Source organism: Peromyscus eremicus, chromosome 14 (assembly GCF_949786415.1).
Source record: "Peromyscus eremicus chromosome 14, PerEre_H2_v1, whole genome shotgun sequence".
Lineage (NCBI taxonomy): Eukaryota > Metazoa > Chordata > Mammalia > Rodentia > Cricetidae > Peromyscus > Peromyscus eremicus.
In genome coordinates, this window is record NC_081430.1 from 63,715,333 (window position 1) to 63,736,739 (window position 21,407).

A 21,407-nucleotide genomic window follows, 5' to 3' on the forward strand; every position below is an offset into this window, starting at 1 on the left:
ACACACACACACACACACACACACACACACACACACATATATGTATATATATACACACACAAACACCCCCCACATACACATACACAAATATATACACATATGTATGGGGAGGATAATTGTGTGTCTCTCTTTATAATATATATTACCACATAGCTTATTACTAGGCAAGGTAGTACATACCTATCATTTCAGCTTCATCCTCAGAAGGATAAAGCAAGAGGATTAAAGATTCAAGGCCTGCCTCAACCCCATTGTGGGACTTTGCCTTAAAAACCAAAACAAAGCAAACACAAGCCCAACCAAAAAAGAGAAACCAAACAATAATAAAACCCTAAAACAAATACCTTTCAAGGTATGTCATATTATCCTAGTTTTATAAGCTCATCATTGTTCAGTGCCAAAGTCACAGGGCAGGAAAGTAGCAGGTACACAGTTGGCCACCGGGGCGGTCTCTGCCGTTGTACTGTGAAGAAGGCAGGGAGGTCAGCATTGGGTGTGGAGATGCTTCTGCATCTGTATATGTGGATTTATTTCAGGTCTGTGTCATGTTCATGGCCATTCCTGGCCACACAAAACAAACATTGGCTGCCAGCGTTCATGTCCTCAGCTGAAGCTGAAGGAGGAGGCATTCATACTGAGAACAAGGGCCCATCCCAACCACAGTCTGTTTAATGCCACATCTTTCACATGTTTGTGTGATTTTTATCTGGTGATTTGCCAGTTTAAAATGTCCCTGAGCATAACACTGAAGCACAGCCGAGCTGCCTGGCACCATTATGGAGAAAACATGGATGTTTTCAATATTCCACTCGGGCTGTGAGTTCGATACTAACCACTCACCAGTGTAGATTGAAAGAGGTGGATTTGAACAGAAATGTACACAGATGAAGCTCTGTCCACCCATTGCACTGTGGCCAGAGCCCCAGGAAACTGGCCTGCTTCCCTGAGGACAGCATCTCTCTGGTGCTGACTGTGTCCAATGACATCAGAGAACACAACTCCCAGGGATAATGAGATTGTCTGCCATGTGTTCTCAGTAATTATCGCTGAATCTGAAGGGAAACTTGAAAGTCAAAGAACAAAGTGAGCGCCTTTGTTTCCTAGCTGCACCTGGGCATTTCCTCTGACTTGGTGCTGAGCTTTCTTCCTGTCTGTGAGGGAATCTTCCTAATTATACCCCAATTCTGATCTTTATTTGACTTCTGTGGGGTATGCAGTCTGTTATGCTGTGCATGGGTGGCATGTTATTGAGCAGTAAGCCTTCAGTTGTCCAAAGCTTCTTGGGTAGGAATGGGGTTTTGTGAACCCCTCCCCCATCCATGCTGAACTTTTGACTGGCTTAATCTTGTGTAGGTGTTGTGCAGGAAACCCTACCCACTGTAAATTCATGAGTGTAATATCCCCATCATATTTAAAAGAAAAAGTTTTACAGTAGTTTTGCTAACCTCTGGGTCTTACAGTCTTTCCATCTTCTGCAGAGTTCCCTGAGGGGGCATGTTATAGCTATCCGGTTTAAGGCCAATCACTCCACAGTTTCTCATCCTTTGCATGTTAACCAGTTGGAGGTCCTTTAGTCATCGTAACTGAGGAGGAGCCCATAAGCCTAGAGGTTATGGCCTGTAAATTAGCTTGAGGACTTGCTTATCCTGTGCATTTGAATGTCAGAGTCAACTGATTTGCAGCTCAGGACATCCCTTGCGGTACCAGGTTCTAAGGGTAGAGCTACCCAGCTAACTGGGTCCATACTGTGTAGCCACAGAACTAACTTCCAGTGTAGTTTGGTAGAAATGGTCACTTCCTAGAGAAGATTCTAACAGTTTGGTTTGTTTCTGATCAGAGCTCCTACATTATGTGGGCCAGGGTGAATGACTAAGAGGATGGTTGGTCCAGGAGGTCCTAGGGCAGGTAGATGCATCACAGCTCCTGTCCCAAGGTTCACTGCCAGTATCACCAGAGCATACTCCTTCTCAGGCCTCAAAGAGCCTCATGCAGTGACCTCACTCACTGAGAATTTCAGTTTCTGCATTTTTCCTCTCCTGAAGACCTAACCACTCCCCTTCCCCAGCCTCTCCTTTTTCTTTCTCAGTAAGTCATTTGGAATGCTTCCAAGAGTCCCATGGGATCTGATCACACCCACTCAAACCAGGAGACTCCTTAGGGAAGATTTTCTGAGTGACACACTGGAGGTGGGGTGTCCCATGTCTTAAAAACCTTAAATGCCATGCTGGCAAAGGAACATGGAGATTCCTGGGTTCTCTGTAGAGCCGAGGATTACAGGCATCAGAGGCATAGCTTCCCAACAGAGGAACTAGGCCACTCCTTAGGTTGATCTTTTTCTACCTTGCAAGCATTGTACATAACTAACCAATAGCTGGTGGGACCCATGAGTCCAAGCAAGGCATGAGATGTGGCAGTCCCTGTCCTTGGTTGTTTCCCTTTCTCCTGAGCATGCAAGGCCAGGGGCTTCTTTTTCATAAGCAAGAAACACATAGATAGTATCTGTAAAACCTGTTCCTAAATACCCAGTTTCATTGCCAAGGACTCAAGTGACACTTTTGTCTGCCTAAGTGCTAGACTTTTCCTAGGAAATTCTTGGATACTATAAGGCTTATTTTCAGTGACATTGTCCCTCATTGATGGATACTCTGCACAGATTCCCTGGAGACATTGGGGAACCCCAGTGCCTAGTTCTGGGGATACAGAAGTCCGTGAGGTCTGGCACTGTGGAATATTACTTTAACTATGTAAAAGTGTGTTGCATTTGTTTATTTGCATTTGTTTAGCTATGTAAAGATGTGTTGCTGTTTTACCTTGCCTGCCTGAGGCACCTGATTGGTCTAATAAAAAGTTGAATGGCCAATAGCTAGGCAGTAGAGGGATAGATGGGGCTGGTGGGCAGAGAGAATAAGTAGGAGGAGAAATCTAGGCTTGAGAAGAGAGAAAGAGGGAGAAAGAGAGGGAGGCACCAAAGGCCAGCCAGCCAGACACGGAGGAAGCATGAAATTAGGACATACAGAATGAAAGAAAGGTACAAAAATACCCAAGATAAAACACAGATGAAGAGGAACAGGTTAAATTAAGTTATAAGAGCTAGTGGGACAAGTATAAGATAAGGCCAGGTATTCATAACTAAAAATAAGTCTCCCTGTCATGAATTGGGGGCTGGTGGTCTGAGAAAGCCTGTTACGGTCTGGGGATTCAGGGATCATTCAGGTTTGAGTTCAGGTCTCAGAAAATCCTCTACCATGGGTTTTCCCAGATATGGTGAGGAGAGGGCCACCACAGAGATGAATTGTCAGCATTTGGAGATCATGGCTGTTACTTGTATCCAGGGTCCTCAGCAAATGGGTCCAGTATTCTCCTCATTCCTAAAAATCCTTTCTGGAGATATAAAGCCAAGAATGCTTTGAGAAGTGTGTGGGTGCAGACAACAGTGCATTCCTTCAGTAGGAGTAGGGGCTGCTAGGCTAATCTTCCAGCTGAGAGGGATATCTAGAGGCTCTGGGGGCATTCCCAGGAAGGATTACTGCATGCCCTGAAGCTGTTTCATCATATAGCTGGTGGCATGAGAATGTCCTATAGAGAGACTCTCAGGAAGGGGACCAAGCTACCCAAGGAACACTGGAGTCCTGCGGGGTTGACTACTGTGTACTCTGGTGTCATCTCCCAACAACTCTAGGTGTGGCATCTGTGGCTGAGCATTTCTCATATGAATAAGGACTTTCTGAACATCAGGAGAGTTCTAGATGTGAATGTCCCAACTCTACCACGAAGACCTATAAGAATCACCCTAGTGCTTCTCAGAGCTGATAAACCCCACTGGGAAGCTAACAATGGTCTGTAGTAACCCACACTCCATTTAAGCACTGGATATCAGATGCTTACAGGTGAAGTACTTTCTAAAAGGTGTTAGAAGAGAAAATTTATCATTGTTGGTGCTTATTCGGGTAGATGTGATGAGAACTGAGTGAATCGTCGAGAGATAATAGGACATGGCATGTGAGGAAGGAACATGTCCCTGGACAAGCACTGACCTAGATGAAACCACTTGTTTTTTGGGGAGCCGGAAAGGGTGCTGACTGGGTTCCATCTAAAAGCAGGAAGTGAGAGCCTGTGGGCAAGGCACAGATGGGGACAGTTTGTTGGTCTGAACAAGGTGATGTCAGCCACCCCCGTGTCTACATCAGCACCACAATAACGTCCAAGGGAGTTCTCTGGATTCTCAGACAGGAAAGCCCAGCACCGAAATTTCTCAGTTTTGTCATGCAGTGAGACAGATTTGGACTAGGTGACAATATGGAAATAACAATGCCAGTATTTCCAAGGATTTTAACAGAACTTGAGCTTTGGATGTTTATGGTATAAGGCTAGGAGGTTAGTACTCCTCAGAGAAGGTAACTGCTCAGTACAGATCTGACTGAGCCCAAAGTGATGCTGGATTGCCTGAATGGTCATTATCTGCCTTGCCGTAGCAAGACTGCTTCTTCCTCCAGTGTGCCATAGCTCTGGGCTGACTGGAGGCTAGTGAGTCCTGAAATCCCAGCAGCTGAGATGAAGATATTGTGAGCAGAGATCATATCTCAGTCCAGGGTGAGGTTTAAAGATGCAGACCCAGCCTCCTAGTTGATGTGACTCTAGACAAGGGCAAGTCCATGCTGAGGGCAGGGAGGGAGGACAGGGGTTGTAGGCATGTGGTGGTTTCATTCTCATGTCTAGGCCTATACTTTGAGAAGAGTGTGAGGCTGGTGAGGGTGTGGTGGCTTGCACCTGATCTGCGGAAGCTCAGTGGTAGGGCAGCTTCCCACACCAGGACTTCCTCAACTACCATCTCCCACCGCAGGTTGTTGCTTTTCCTATTGCTAGCCTACCAGAAATTTGCCTTCAGGAGGTACTTAAGGTGTCCATTCCATGAAGAGTCTTATGGTCATTGTTTGTGGAGACAGGTTCACCTGCCTTCAAGAGCAGACCTTACATGCCCAGCCTCGTGCTTGCTATATATAGTATCTTGCTCCTACATCACAAGGGGTCCACAGATGATTTCAACTGTAAAGCGACACATTTCTTCAAAACCATGTTCAGTGTGGCCTTTATAAAGCTTCAGGCATTTTGATAATTCCTGCCTAGCAACTCCCTGACAGCGGCTTTTGTATTAAGTAGTTCTTAATGATATGATGGGTCTTCAAGTGGCTCCTGCAGAAAGAAGTTTGAAAACACTTCTCCCCACTCTGCCCTTGACTCTTGGTGCTCAAGACTGAGGTCCTTTTCCAAAACAGCTTCTCCTTTACACTTGCAGGAATTTCTGTCTGCCATTGTCAGGTACAAGTACTTTTCTTTGGATAAGAGTATATCCCCAGTGCAATGGTGTGTGTGTGTGTGTGTGTGTGTGTGTGTGTGTGTGTGTTATGGTGCATGTGTATGTGTGCATGCATGTGTGTGTTTGTGTGTGTGTGTGTGTGTGTGTGTTAGTGAAAAGTAAAGTCATCAGAATTATTATAAATGGAAACAGGGCCCTAGCATCCAAGAGAAACACCACCAGGAACAGCAAAGGCTGGCCTGGGCACTTCTAACCCATCAATTTTCAGGAGCTCACAGACAGGCAGCTTCTCGTGTTGATGTAGAAATGACCTTGTGTCTAAATGCTCTCTTCCAGAGTTTTGGGGCCAGCAGTGACCTTCAAAGTGAGTGCCAACATCCAAAACATGACAACTGCAGATGTCATCAAGGCCACAGGTAAGGCTATCTCCTCATGTGTGTGCACATGCACACACACATATAGACATGACCATGGCAGAGAGCAGCCTAGAGCTACATTGCCATCACTGGCCAAGTCTGAGGTGGCATGAGTAGGGGTGAGCCCAGCTGGGCCCCCTCATTTGGTTTCTCTAATGCAATAGTCTGGCTTCTTCCAAAAGACCTTGTTGTGTCTGAGCTGTGAAGCTCTACAAAGTGAGAGTTGGTATCTGTAGCTCTGTGTGAGAAGACTTCATACTGTGCCAACCGGGAGCACTCTGGGTTCGCTGCTGCCCCCATGGACACACCTTAGGGTCAAGAGGTGTGAGAGAACTCAGTGGCTTCTAGACAGGTTCAGGGCATCTCTGGGACCTCTGCCCTGGTAGACTAGGAGTGGCTGTAGAGATGTGGTCAGTAGTGTCATTGAAAAACATGACTGGCTAACTACTTGGAGAAGAGAAGAGGGAGCAGTTTGTACATCTTCCAGGATATGTTCTGACCCACTGAGCACTCCTGCACAGTGGACTGTGAATCTTGGTAGCAAGGAGAACGCAAGTAGCATAAGGCTCTGGTGTTTGGAGTGACTTGTCTGAAGAATGTTTGTACTTTAAGTCTGCTTCTGGGAGGCCAGGCTGAGGGCACAGTCCCAGACATGGCAGTGCACTGGTCCCCTTTACCCTTGTGCATTGCTAAATTAGTGAATCATCTTTGTTGCTGAGCCATAAGTGATTTTTGATGCCAGTGTACCTATTGACTTTGAGACTGGTATGCTTCACTACCCTTATGGCATCTTCTTTGTCCTGTGATGGAAGAGAGTAGAAAGTTCCCTGTTTCCACTCACAAGGGACCTGCTCTTCATTTCCTCTGCCTTGAGTGCTGTTGGGCTTCCTCACTGGGACCTCTACGTCCTTGGATGCTCTGTGGAGTGATCTGAGGGTAGCAAAGTTGTGCTTAGGCTTCAAAAGTTGACAGATCTGAGCTTGACAGGGTCATTTCATTGCCTTATTGTAAGATGTTTAGAGCTGGGACATAGTGCAGTGGAGTACTATGTCATTACTGCTGCGTCAACTTGGAGATGTTCTAAAGAGTCTGTCACCTGAGAAGAATGGAACTAAGTCTCAATGGCTTTGATCTCATGTAGACTTTAGGCCGTGCCCTTCCTTTGTGAGCATCTGTTTCACAAGAGTGACAAATGAACACATTTAAGACCAGCCAGTCGGGTTGCACACAGATGCACCTCTGTCACGGACAGCTCATCCCAGGACAGGAAGTGACACATTCGGAAGTGAGTTGGCTAGAACTTTAAAGAACTATGGATCAAATGGGATAGAGGTGAATATGACCAAATTATGTTGTATGAAATTCTCAAAGAACTAATAAAAATGAGAATAATAAAAAAGATAATCAAGTCCAATTTGTGCTGCTCATGCCTTTGTAATGTATGGCCTTTCATTGGAGAGTGGTCAATATACCATGGAGAGTCTTCTTATTTAAAAAAAAAAAATTCATGTCAGAATACTCACACACAATAACCTACCTACTGGCTCTCAAGGGAATGAGGTTAGTTTTCTCTGATCTAGTTTCTGGCCACTTCAAATGCATCCATACCATGTGATAACTTTGTACTGAGGGAAAGATCACATAGAAAGTGAAGGTTTGAGACTTGTATATCAACAGCTTTCAGAATGCTGACTCTGCCAACCTGTCCAGCGCATCAGAGGAACTGCTACACCACTGTAGGTGTTCAAGGCATGTGATTCTCACTGTTTGAACATGCATAGAGTTGTAAACACACGTGCGTAATGTAAAAACGTGTTTTTCTTTCATGATTTTAACAATGCCATGCTATTGTGGAGAGACTAGATGCTGTGTGAGAAAAATCAAGTTTCAGACCAAATACAGTAAGCACCCACTCCCACCCTCAAAGAGTCCTTGTTCCAGGGAGAGAATGGGTGGCCTACTGAGGACCAGCTCCATGTGTAGATAAAGAGGTAGAATTTTGTCTTAAAAGACATTTCCTGGACTCTTTAGAAGGTGACATAGAACCTTGCCAGTGTCATCAGAAGCTTCCTAATGTCTTATTGGGACAGGCACACATTGAAATGTCATTGGTGCTATGGCCATTAGCCCAACAGAGCCTCTGCAGAAATTCTTGGGATTATTATGAGCTGCCTGAAAGCCCACTCACGGTTTGCATTTGGTCTCTGAGGAACTGAGTGACACAGAGATGTCCTTTTTCATTAGTGAAGGAGGTGTAACCCTGGTAATAGAACTTACGTTTTTATTGCTAATTTTGTAAAAAGTAATACATAAATTAGTGACTAGGTATACACTTAATACTGAATTTGTCCCCATCAAATACTATGTGGTGTTAACACTGAGTGGCAAGTGCAATCACTTTATCGTTTAGAATCTCTTTCTGGTCCTAGGTGACTCCTTTCTGGGAATTCTACTTCATTAATTTATTTTAGTTCCAACTTTCTTCTTTGATTAAGTTATATTAATTATACAAAGATAGCGGGCTTCACTGTGACATTTTCATACATCTGAATATGTCCTCTTCATCCCCATAACCCTCTCTGTTTCCCCTTCCCCGTGCTACTCTAATCTAACAATCCCTGTCTATTTCTGTACCCTTTTCCAAAGTACAGGCTCCACACATGAGAGAAAACACAAAGCCTTTGTCTTTTCCAGTCTGACTTATTTTGTTGCCCACAATCATCTCCAGTCTATTTTCCTGCAAATAGCAAGTCCTTGTCCTTGTTTCTGGATGAACAGTCTTGCACTGTATGGCACACTCTCCTCACTCACTTATTTGCTGACAGGAGTCCTGCCTAATAAAAACTTGGGGGATGAGTATTGGAATTTGTGGCTATTAAGGTAGTCTTACACAAAGATATGCATCCTGTGCTTAGGCGGGTGTGGTGGCACTGGTAGTCACTGTGATTCTGTGACTAGATTGTCAGGCACTCTGACAAGCACAGGAAGGTCTATCCTTCCTTCTTCTCTTCCTACCTTCCTTTTTCCTTCCTTCCCTCCATCCTTCCTTCTTTTTGACACTCATTACATTTTTTCCAATTTTTTTTATTAGTTGAGACTTTCTTGCTCTGTGTTTTAACTAAATTCACTCCCCAGTTCCTCTCCGATTCACTTCTCCTCACCCACCCAACTTTTTATGTTCTTCTTTTTCAAAATCCACCAAAGCCAATTTGTGCTACCTAGATACTCTTGGGTGTGGGACCTACCCTGAATCAAGGTCAACCTACTAGGGGTCACACCCTTGACAAAAACTGACTCTCTCTCTCCCTGTAGCTCTCAATTGCCAGTAGCTCCTCAGCTACGGGAGGGACTTTGTGCCCACGTCTCCCTTTCAAAAAAGAAAATTCTTTCTTACTCTCATTTCACTGGGAGTTTTTCCTTAATCCTTAGTTTCTTATCAACTTGTATATTTTTCTTTTCAAAAACAAAAGGCTCTTGATCATCTTGTAGAGGCCAGAGTCTGTTTCCTCCCTCTCTATGGAGTCTCCACTTAGTAAACTTCCATTAGGTTACCCCTAGTCACCTGGACGCACTCATTCTGCCTCTCCTTCATGACCTGAGGTCAGGCTCTTCCTAACAAAGTTGTTCTTCTGTCTCAGGAGGCACCACGGCTGTGGTAAGTAACATCCGTTGGGTGTGCCTGGCTCATTTCCTGACTCTTTACTCAGGAGTTTCCTATTCCCAACTGGTCTCAGGAGGAAACAATTCAAAGACAAGATAAAATGATTTTGAACCATACCCACCGAAGGGTTTTAAGCAGAGTGACAAGGTATGACTTGTATTTTAATTGCATTTTTAAAGAACTTTTTTTATTCAGATTGGGAGATGCAAGATGTGATGGGCCATCCAGTCTACTGGGGCCAGATGTAGAGGACGAAGGGGAAGCTAAAGCAGATGTAGTGATATGAATGAGGGCTGGGGTAGAACAAGGAAGGTGACATGGAAGAGGACAGTGATATAGAGGAGAACAGTCCTGTGAGTGCAGATGATCGTATGGATTGGGACAGTGCTATGGATAAGGGAAATGACACGGTTGGGAACTGCAGACAGAAGCAGCAAGACAGCAGGGAGCTGGTTGGAGGGGATCTCAGGGCAGCGGTTAGGGGTCTTGGTGTATGACAGCATGTGGTGTAAGAGCAGGTTCAAGTCCAACACTCCTTTCCTGGTTTGTACCTAAGTGGATGTCTGTCTCTACTGGGACAGGAAGTACTTGGGGATAAACACATTGAGCAAAACAGGAATTTAATTTTGCCCATGTTGCTGTTAGGGATGGATTCAAGAGGAAATGTAGACTATCCCCAGAGGCTGTGTGCTGAGTCTTGGTCTTCAGCTTGCATTGGTAGTGGGAGGCAGTGGAACCTCACTGAGGCGATCCTAGTGGAAGGGAGCTGGGTCATCTCAAAAACATCATTGAAAATGGTGTTAGAAACTCAGGCCCCTTCCGCTTCTCCCCACAACTTCCTTGAGGTGAGCAGCCTCTGCTGCCACAGGCCCACAGCAGTCAACAAAACAGCCGTACACCAACTCTTCTGAAACTGTGAGCTGAAACAGACCTTTCCTCCTCTTGTTGATTATCTCAAGTATCTCAGCAGAGTCACAGAGAGCTGAGTAGTGTAGTGCAGTTACATGTGTAGACAGGGGCTCAGAATGGAAAACCACAGTTTCTCCACTGGCCTGTTGTGTCCAACAGGCTCTGCCTGAGGCAGAGTGCTGGCTAGTGTTTGATCAACTTGACACAAGCTAGAATCATTTGGGAAGAGAGAAGCTCAATTAAAAAAAATGTTCCTACTCCTGTGGGCAAGCCTATGGGACATTTTTACACCCCTGGGCAGGTGGTCCTGGATGGTATAAGAAAGCAGGCTGTGTAAGCCACGAGGAGCAAACCAGTAAGCAGCACTTCTCCATAGCCTCTGAATCAGCTTCTGATTCTAGGTGTATGTCTTGAGTTCTTGCCCTGACTTCTCTGGATGATGGACTATAAGCTGCAAGATAAAATAAACACTCCCTAAGCTGTTTTTGGTCAGTGTTTCACCAAAGTAGTAGAAACCACCACTAAGATGGGCAATGACTATGAGAAGTATAGCTTTCAGTGACCAGCAGGCCCTGGCTCTACCTATCTTGAAACCTTGCCCAAAATGACTCAGGCTGTGCACCTCTAAACAGTGGAGAATTATGGTGTCAGGATAGGACAGGTAGCAAGCCAGTGTTGTTCTGTGGCCATTATTGGGATTTGTACACTGTTAATTCCCTCTCTTTGAACATCTCTCTCCCCCTCTACCAGCTGCTGGCGTCTCTCTTCCACTCTCATTACCTAAAGGCCCTGCTAGATCAGAGACTGATTGGAGAGTGTCTAGCAATGGCCAGGGCACACTGGCTGGCAGGTGCTTCGGAGGGGCTGTGTCTGTGGAAGGGACCCTCTTCAGCTGTAACAGCTTCAAGGAATTTCAACTTCACAGGAACTCTGAGCAGACACCTGCTGCTTCCTCACCTCCCCATCTTCAGCAATGTCAAACCTGGCTTTTATAGATCCAGGGTATCCCACCTGTGTCCCCACTGGTTGGTCATTCTTTCTCTGTTCACACACAAGAGGTATGTCTACCTTCTCTTGGCTCAAGGATGGAAGACCCTTCACACCTAGATGGGAGCGCCTTGTTCCAGAAACAGGGATGAGCACTACAGAGTGACTTTGCATATATAATGTGTCTTCAAAGAAATCCTGGGGGAAGAAGGCAAGGTATGAGCCTGCATACACCAGGTCACATTCTTGAAGCCCCTCAGGCCAGCTGAGCAGGCTGTCTCTAAGCAGGAGGAAGCAATGTCTGTCAAAAGCTCCTTTGGGAGTTCTACAGATACCAGTTTCCATGGCAACTAGATGAAGAGAAGGGAGACTAGGGAGCTTGCTCTGAAATCTGGCTTCAACGCCAAACAACTCATCAAGGACTCACCTGTGCTCCCCATTGGGGCCCAGGTGTCTGTGGTTGTCTCATCTCCAACTGTCACTGACTCTCTGCTGCTTCAGTCCAGGAAATGTGGGGCCACCTCAGGCTAGAAGAGGCAATTGGCTCTGGAGACATGGGTCTCTAGCTCTCAGTGGCCCAACTCTTTAGCTTTCCACCTTAGCCCACTGATGCCTAGCACTATCCCTTCATGCTAAGGATTGCTGGGGGAGGGGGGCTTGCTAAATGCACATGCAGCAGGTTAACCCTCAGCAGTGCGAGTGCTCATCCCGGAACAGATCAACTGAGGGCAAGACTTGGGTTTGGGAGGTAAAAATGGTATCTTAGGGGTTCTTTTGCTGTAAAGAGACACCATGGCCACAGCAACTCTTCTAAAGGAAAACATTTAGTTGGGGACTGGCTTACAGTTCATAGGTTCAGTCTATTATCATCATGATGTGAAGCATGGTGGAATGCAGGCAGACATGGTGCTGGAGAAAGACCTAAGAGTTCTATATCTGGATCCTCATGCAGCAGGAAGAGAGAGTGAACCATTAGACTTGCCTTGAGCTTCTGAGACTTCAAAGCCTGCCCCTGGTGACACACATCCTCCAACAAGGCCACACCCCCTAGTAGTGCTACTTCCTCTGAGTCTATGGGGCCATTTTCATTCAGACCACCACAGATGGCTTGGGAAAGTATCAGAACTGAGGACACGGTGTGGGGTGTGTGAGATGGACAAGGGCTCCAGAGCGTGGGAGACCAGGGTAATGATGTTTGGCCCTTGAGATAAGATATTCAAAGAGCAGTTTAGGCAAATAATCCTGCCATAAACAGATGTTATGTTGAGTCTGTACCCTAGCCCACTGTTTCCTCCTGGGACAGGAACACAACACTGTAATGACTTGTTCTTAAATGGATGGCTGAGTTATACAAAGGCTGGAACTCCACATGGCCCCAGAACACGTCTTCATCAGGAAATGCAAGAGTGTCGTGAAACAGTATAGGCCTATTGGACCCACAGGCAGGGACGGCACTGTAGGTGATTGCATCATGGGACCACAGCCCCTGGTACAATGAAGATTCCAGGTGCAAACTGGCCAATAGGACAAAAGGTGACAGTTCCAGCCCTGCCCGAGAGCTACTCAGCCTCCGTGTGGATGACTGTTGGACTTGGTAACAACAGACCTTCCCTACTTCAGAGCTTGGAGTTTCCCTGTCCCCTTGCTACAGCCCCCCTCAGCCATTTCTGCAGCTTCCCTCATCCTAACCCCCCTTCTTGCAGCCCCTTCCCTCAGCTTGGGTCACCTTCCTGAAGCCCCTCAGCCAGAGACCCCTTCCTGTAGACCTCCTCAGCTGGGGTCCCTTTTGGTAGCCTCCCTCAGCTCAGCTTAGCAGGCTTTCTCTGAGTAGAGGGAAGAAGTGTCTGTCAGAAGCCTCCTTTAGGGAGTTCCGCAGATGCTGATCTCCATGGCAACTAGATGTGTCTCATGGACCAGGAACTGGGGAAAGCTGGCCTCATTGTTCCCAGCTCTCTTTGGTGTCCTCACTGCAGCTTCACAGCCTCTAAGGCAGATGCGGTGAAGTTAAGGAGGAGACAGGATTTGGAACCTCCATTCAAGGCCCCCTTCTACATTTTGGCCACTCATTTGCCCTTTAAAGCTTGCAGGTGTCTTCTCTTTCACACGGGACTAAAGAGTGCGCTTCACAGGCTGCTTCAGTACCGAGTGACTTAGGAAGGAGCTGGCTTGAGAGCACAGCTGAAATTCTAAAGGACTTGGTTGTCACTGCGGGCCTGACTGCTTCCCTGACAATCCCCAGGACATTCTGAGTCAGAATGCAAATCATCACAGAGAGACCAGCCATCAGTGTCTTTTCCTCATAGGAGGCAGATCACAGTACCAACAGGGTTAGGGGAGTTGCAGTATGTATTCACTAGTGGGGGTGGGCCAGTTGCGTCCCACACTAAAGTGAGGCGTTTCCCTGGGCTTTCTTCATGGGCCAAGCCTGTGGACACTAGAACTTGCATGACACAGAGTGTGGCGTTGTGAAGCTGGCACAAAGACAGTGTCAGCACACAGAATTATCATGTTGTCCACGGGCATGGAGAGGGACAGCTCTAATGTGTGCTGCGCACTAGCTCTGATTAAAGGTGGATGTACAGTCACTCCTCTTAGATCTGAAGACAGTTTGCACTTTATCAACACCTTGTCTCATTACACTTGCAAAGGAAGCAAGTTTTCAGTTTTAAATCTTTAGCAAAAGCGATTGCATGGCTCGTTCCCAGAACACAAAGCAGTCTTGAACGAACAAGCAGTCCCCAGCTTCACAGCTCTTGATACCTCCCACTGCTCCTCGTGGTTAGCTCAGGCTGCCACCTGTTCCAAGAAGTCTGCTGTGTTTCTGGTTAGAATGAGGCAGCTGTTTGTCTTTGGTTGATCGATGATGCCCTTAACATGTAGCTTTGACAGTGGACATTTACCCACCTGCTTCTGGGGTTCACTGTTCCCTTGTCACTTGGAAGGTGATGCCTCTCTTGCAGAGGTTTCTAGTGCCCTTCTGGTTTGAGAACTAATGACAAATGTACATGTGGGCTGTCCTTGGACCTACAGAATAAGGCCTCACTGGGGAGGTAGAGCCTAGCCCATGAGAGTCTCCTAGCTTCATGCATACAAGCGTTTTCCTTCATACTGAAACAATGAGAAGCAATAAAGTGAAGTTTGGAACTTCTGTAGCTGGCCTAGGCTCTGCTATGGCTGCCCTTACCAGAGGACACTCAGCCACCCCTTCATGGATACAGTCAGAGAATGCTTGCATCTACCTTGCTGGGGTTTCCAAGCCCCACAGGCCTGTTCTTCCCTGTCTACCACGGCTTTCTTCAGTTCCCAGTCCAGTCCGACTCCATAGGAACTCTGGTATGCATTTATGAGGGTTTCCCTGCCCTCCTCTTGGCCTTTTGTGGCCTCTGGCCCATCTCTTCACACTGTTCTGTCCAGCAAACTATGGCCCTTGATCTCTCTCAGCTGCTGCTGCTTTAGGAAGTGAGCTCAGCACTCTTGGCATATGCCTTATCATGGGCTGTGCTCCTGGCTGAGGCAGAACTCAGATTTAACAGGCTGCAGGGTCCATGAATCCCAGAATATTAACTTTCTGGCCAGTCATAGAAAACATCTGATAGAGCTCTCAGAGCAAATATGGAACTCAGCAAATACAGAACCCACTGGGGGTGTGAAAGAGGCAGGTTAGGGGCCTTCCTGTGGTAAAATAGTAGGAGGATGAAGCTGTCTTTTGAAAGTGGTTACATTAGACAAGGCTACGATGGCTGTTCTTGGTTGTCAGCTTGACTACATCTGAAATTGACTAAAACCTCAAAATTGCTGGGCACACCTAGGAGGGATTTTTGTTTAATTTGAAGGGGGATGATCCACTTCTAATCTGGATCTTTGAGGTAGGAAGACTCACCTTTAATCCATATCTTTTGAGGTGGGAAGATACACCTCTGATTTGGACCACACCTTCTGCTGGAAGCCTATATAAGGACATGGAAGAATGAAGCTCTCTCTCTTTGCCTGCTTGCTCTCACCCTCGTAGCAAGTCCATTCCTTTACTGGCATTAGAGCCTACCTCTTCAGGATTCTGGTATATACTGAAGACTAGCTGAGGCATTCAGCCTCATGGAATGAAAAACTATTGGGTTCTTGGATCTTCTGCTCATAGGCAGCCATTGTTGGATTAGTTGGACCACAGCCTGTAAGTCATTCTAATATATCTTTATAAATCTATTCATTCTGTAAATTCTCTTACTCTGGAGAATCCTGACTAATAACAAAGGCCATCACGATAGAGCCCCAGGATCAAATCCTCTTGGATTTGGGAAGGAAAGCAACAAAAAGGCATGCCTGTCATGAGCTGCCTTGGGCTCTGTTACAAGGAAGTCACCTCCAGTGGTGGACCAGAACCATGATCCAAAACAAACCTCTATTTTTTATAAAGTATTCTGCCTTGAGTATTTCATTATAGTGATGGAAATTAGAATGATAACCCACCAGTCCCTGGATGTTTTGCTCACAGACACTTAAGGAATGCATGTAACTATGAGATCTGAGATATAGAAGAAAAACTTGTGGGGCATTGGTGGGGGGGGGCATTGTGACTCCCATTCCCATGAGATGCCCTGAAAGGAGTCTTTATTGGAAAGTATTTGTGTCATTTATGTGGAAACTGGAGCTTCATCCTAACCCCTTATCACACACTACCTTTGATTGTGATGTCAGGCCTGCAACAAATGCAGGCTGCTGAGATACTAGGGTGGCAGGGAAATAGTGTCCCCTCCTCGTGGTGTAATTCTGTCTATCCTTCAGTAACGCCTGAAAGATTTAATGATGTTGACAATATGCCAGCTTTTTGACTTCTCACTGACAGCTTTGGTGACCCTCCAGTGTTCTATGCAGAGCCCACAGCCACACACTGATGTCCCAGTGATTGGTGCCTTTTTTGGTCACATTTCATAGTATAGATTGAGGTGCCCACCATGGCGCCTGCATCCATTGTTTGTTCCCCTGAGGTGAAGGATCTCTGCCTGGGTATATGCAGATGGAGTCCAGCTGGAAAATGTCAGAGTAATCTGAAGTTTGTCTCTGAGAGTTTCTATGCCAATACTACTCTGTAGGAAATGGACCTTTTACTCCTGCTCAACATTTTGATTTGGAATTTCATCAGGGCACTGATGTCTCAAGATGCTCTCTTGAGTGTTAATGACCCTTTTAACACTTGGAGTTCCCACACTGGAGGAGGGAACATTTGGGGGTACCTCTGGGGCAAGAAGCATGACTTACGATCTTCAGCATGGAAAAGCCACAGGCAACCTGAGGTTCTCAGACATGGTGCTATCTATGCCCCTGCTTTCAGTCAGAATCTCCACTGGCAGAGACCAAACTTTGTCTTCTTTGACCCTGGATCTAAAGAAGTGGGCTGTGTGAGGAGGGCTTGAATCAAGGGGATTTGGTGGCCCCATGCAACTCACTGGCCTCACTTGGCTACTTGGGGCTTATGGGGGTCACACACAGACTGCACCTTCTGCTGATAGTCTCCTGCTATTCTCCATGGAGGATGGATTAGTAGGGCAGGTGTAGGCTGCATCATCTGTTGGCGGCACCTCCTGTTGAAAATGCAGTGATGCCAGATGCAGGCTGAGACCTCTGCTCTAGGAGTAAGTGCCATGCTCCTGCATCTGTGTCATTGAGTCCCAGACCTCTCTACTCACAAATGCTTGATAGAAAGAGAACACCATGTATAACCATCCAGGAAGGTGGGGACCTGCTGCCCTATGGTAGGAGAGGCATGGGACCTGTGAGTAAACTGAGGCAACAGAAGAATAGTCTGCATCTACTTAAGATTAGAAATCTGCAGCAGGATATTTCCCTGGAAATCCTTTCAATGAGAGTTCCTTCAGCCTTGTCTTAAGGAAAGCTTTTCAAGAGCCAAAAGGCCTCGTAGTTTTCTTATTCTAAGACAATGGACACCAAGACAATAGCATTTCCATTCACGAGGTGATTTCCATTTTTATATGCAATTGCTCTTATTTTAATAGAAGTCAGACTTCTTTTATCTGTAATTAAATCCAGACTACATTATTTGTTGAAGGTCCTCATGGATGTTTGACTTTATTATCCTGAGACTGAATGAGTAAAATAGTTCTGAGCCTCATGTTAGTAATTTGACTTACCATCCACTCTCTGTGAAAGCAAATCCCCGAAGGGCAGGCAGCTTGATCTGACTCTGAGTTTCCTATGAACCCCGTTTACCCCAGGCCCCATCATCTCAGAACCTCATCAGATGTGTTCATCTTGGGTACTCCTCTGCCTCTCACCTTTCCTGTGTCAGAGTTCAATGACCTCTGTGTAAATCCATGTCCAGTGTTCGCAGTCTGGAGATGATTCAGGCTTTGCATTGGTTTCTGTGGACTTGCTAGGAGGATGCTTTGATAACAAGTCCTTGGCTTTCATGAAAGGGAGACACAGAAACCCCAAGAGGAAGCTGGTGGGCACCCATGTATGTGTTCTTCCCAGTTGCTAGTGAAAAGTTCTTTAGAAGTGCTGGATCTTGGGTGGCTGCAGATAGCATTATGACAATGAGGAAGCATTCACTCATCAGCTTTCCTCTTGGCCTGGACTGCCAGGAGGATCACACACAAGCTTGTGCTTATGTGCACAGCCTGTCACATGGGAGTGTATGGTAGTGAGTGTCTATAGTCTTTTTTTCCCCATTTCCCTTCCTATTTCTAAACCTTGACCCTTTGCTGAGTGTGTTCATCATGGCACACAAATTCCTGGGAGAACCACTGAAAACCTTTTTTTCAGTAGTGTGTAGAACAGCTCTTTGCTGATGGTCTGAGCCTCAGCCTTTCTTCAGTGATCACTGACCCTTGGTCACTGTTCTGTTGCTGTGAAGAGACATCATGGCCAAGGCAGCTCTTGTGAAAGAAGACATTTAATTGGGGCTGGCTTACAGTTTCAGAGGTTCAATCTATTATCATCATGACAAGGAGCATGACCACAGGCAGGTGTGGCAAAGGAGAAGTAGCTGCGAGCTACAACCTAATCTGCAAGCAGAGAATGAGAGACCAGGCCTGGTTTGTGCTCACTCAGAGGCTTGGCCAGTGTTTGCAAGCCCCTGCCACCATGTCCTGGCACAGGCTGTTCACTAATGGACACAGGGTGGTAGAGACTCAGACTGTGGCAGTCTGGTGTCTCTCTCTAGAGAGAGCATAAATGATTCTGTTGAGAAGTCACACAACTCCTCAGAACTCCCCGAGAATGGGCATATGAACAATATCAGGGGAGAGATAGTTTCTTTCTGTTCAAAACTAAGTGGTCCCATAGTCCTACTCGGAGGTTGACCCTGAGCTATTATCTATGTGCTCAGATGAGAACATGTATATACCAAGCTCCCTCAGAGTGTTTATCCAAGCATGCAGAATAGTCATAGTGTTATTGTTATCATGGCTACCTTCTCGAGTTGTCTACGCCTTCTCCCAACCTGTTTCTGGTTCCTCTTAAGAAGCTTCACAGCCCTCCACACAAGGTCACAGAGTACTGAGGCAGGAACCAGATCCATGACTTTCAGCACAGGCTTGTGTCAGGTAAGGTTGAGATTGGATCCTGACCTTTTATGTACCTGCAGATTTGGGTAAGTTGGATGTCTTCTCCAAACTTCCTTTTCTCTGCCCTGTGCAGGGTGGTGGCCCTCCCTAGTGTAGGGTCAACAGAAGGTCTCTGCTAGCCAAATGTTTGATGCTCATAGTCACCACTCTTCTGTCATATTTGCCTGGTTGATTTTGTGACTCTATCATGGTTTCCACATCTCAAGCCCTGTGCATAGCTCTCAGCCATGGAGACAATGACTGCTCATGCCTGACCCTGCCTTCTCTGAGTGTGCACGGTGTGGGAGGTACACTTCTTTCATCTGGGCACATCTGTCATCTCAGATTGTAACATTTTCACCTTCAGTCATTAGCTACCATTTCTGCTTGTCAAGAAAAATGGAGTTGGTCACTTCCGCATGGAAACACTCCACGGTTGGTTGGCTCATGTGCTGATAGGTTTGTAAGCCCTTCTATTATGGTGTAGTGACAGGTTAACAAACTTTCATCAAGACTTGGCTCTGGGTCCTCAGGTATGACCCCTCAGAAGTCAGGTGTGTCTATAGTGATAGGCTCTTGTTGGGGGTTCCTGCAGGCTTTCTGGATGGCAGGGAAACAGTCTATGAAGAGACAAGAATGAACCTTGGTTCAGCCCAACTTAGGAACCAGTGCTGGGCCAAAATGAGACTCTGACACTGGTTCATTTATTTTAACTATATCTAAAAGCACAGCACAATTTTGGGAAAAAGTTTTCTGATAACAATTAACTCAGTCCTGTGAGTAAAACAAAACTTAAGACATGTTTACATTGAAGCTCTTTACAAAGTACATATGGCTTCTTCCATAAAGATAGGTCTTGTTGACATAGAAACAGTGCTCAAAGGTTTAGGGAGCTTGACTGAGGTGAGCATAACACCTGTGGGATTTGGGATTGTCCTGGCCCTGAGTAACATAGAACTTACTTAGGCTTTTGTAAAGCATAAGTAACATCACTCCTAAGGGTGGGCTTATGGCCTAGAAGCAATGCTCAAAGTTTTAGAGAGGAAAAGTCTGAGACAAATGAACATACTATTCTGGGGGATACATGTGGAGCCTGGCTCAACAGGCAGCAAAAGACTACCAGGTTGTAAACTATGCTTTCCCAGCATTCTGAGAGAATAGCCAAATACCTTCTTCTTTTGGATAGATGAGCTGCATGTTTAACTTTCCCTGGCTTATCCAGTACTTATCTGTGTGCATAAGGATCATTTGATCTCTACATATCCTAACATACAAATGCTATTACCAATGAGACACCCCACTGTGACCTCAGTAGCATGTGGGCCAGGTGTGTTAGCTCTCACTGGTCACTTCTGGCTCTGGGCTTCCTCAGGGTTTGCAGAAAACACATACTATTCCAGACATCACTCTGCTCCCTCTGTTCACACTGCAGCCCTGAGTTACACTGACAGTTGTTCTTCTCTTCTGGATGTCATCAAACTCAGTGAAGGTTGGTATCAGTTCCCTCTCTGCAGAGGATCCCACTCCAGGGGTCCTGTGTGGCACCCTTGGAGGCACACAGAAGCTCCTTCCTAGTAGACACTCAGTGGAAATCAGAGATTAGGTACTGCAGACTATGTGGGGGCTGTGACCTTGGCTTTATTCTTGCATCCACATCAGTTGTCTTTTGTGCTTAAGTGGTTCTTGGGTCAACTGAGCACATCGGTAATTACGGAGGCAGACAGCACATTCTCTGAGTGGAGTGGCTTGGCCAGCTTCCTCCCTCTAATTTGTGATGTGATGCCGTGGGCAAGTGTGACCAGCTCTGCCCACTCAGCTCAGCCTAACGGTACCAAGGGGAAGTGTGAGTGACAGGGAAGCTGTCATCCTGTCCCAGGGTAGGGAGAATGCTCTCTAGTCAGCATGATGAAACCACTATGATTTATTCTACATTGTGGAAGGTCGGTTTGATTTAGGGAAATGTCAGATTGATAGAATGTTCAGAAAGAAAAACAGGTTATAAACACAGAGCTGGGAGTTCAGCCTTCATGCAGTCCTGTTCAGTAAAATGACAACACATGAAACTTGTTATTCAAGCAAAATGCTTCTAAAGGCCTGCCTTCCCGCCCATGTCAGCCGTTTCTTAACAAGGTTGATCCAACATCTTTTCTACTGTTCTTTGCTTTGAAAAATGCTATCAGTCCTCATAAACAAACAAAAATATCAACTACAACATGGAATATGTAGAAGATGCGCGATGATAACAGCCAGTATTGCCTATGGGCGAAGTGTGTCCCTGAGAAGCTTGTCAAGGTCCTCATCCCTGACTTGTGACTGTGACTTCATCTGGAAATCAAGTCTGCTCCAGTGTCATCCAGTTAGCTTAAGATCAAAGAGGTGGGTCCTAACCCAATGTGACTGGTGTCCTTACCGGAAGAGGGACATTGCCTGTGAAGATGGAGTCATAGGGAAGGCTCTCTGAGGAACTACACATCCAGCATCTGACCTGGTGTGACAGTGGACATCATCTGCTCCATGAACAATGATAGCAGCTGTGCTTCCTCCCTTATTATCCAGCGACA

The 21,407-nt window shown here is 46.1% G+C and overlaps 1 protein-coding gene across 1 annotated transcript in view; it reads left to right on the plus strand.

Annotated features, from left to right (window-relative positions):
* Ptprn2 (protein tyrosine phosphatase receptor type N2) overlaps positions 1-21,407 on the plus strand; it is a 749,243-nt gene that overhangs the window by 352,252 nt on the left and 375,584 nt on the right. The window contains exon 11 of the mRNA XM_059279385.1: positions 5,651-5,730. Coding sequence (XP_059135368.1) covers positions 5,651-5,730 — 80 coding nt within the window. The remainder of the gene's footprint in view (positions 1-5,650; positions 5,731-21,407) is intronic.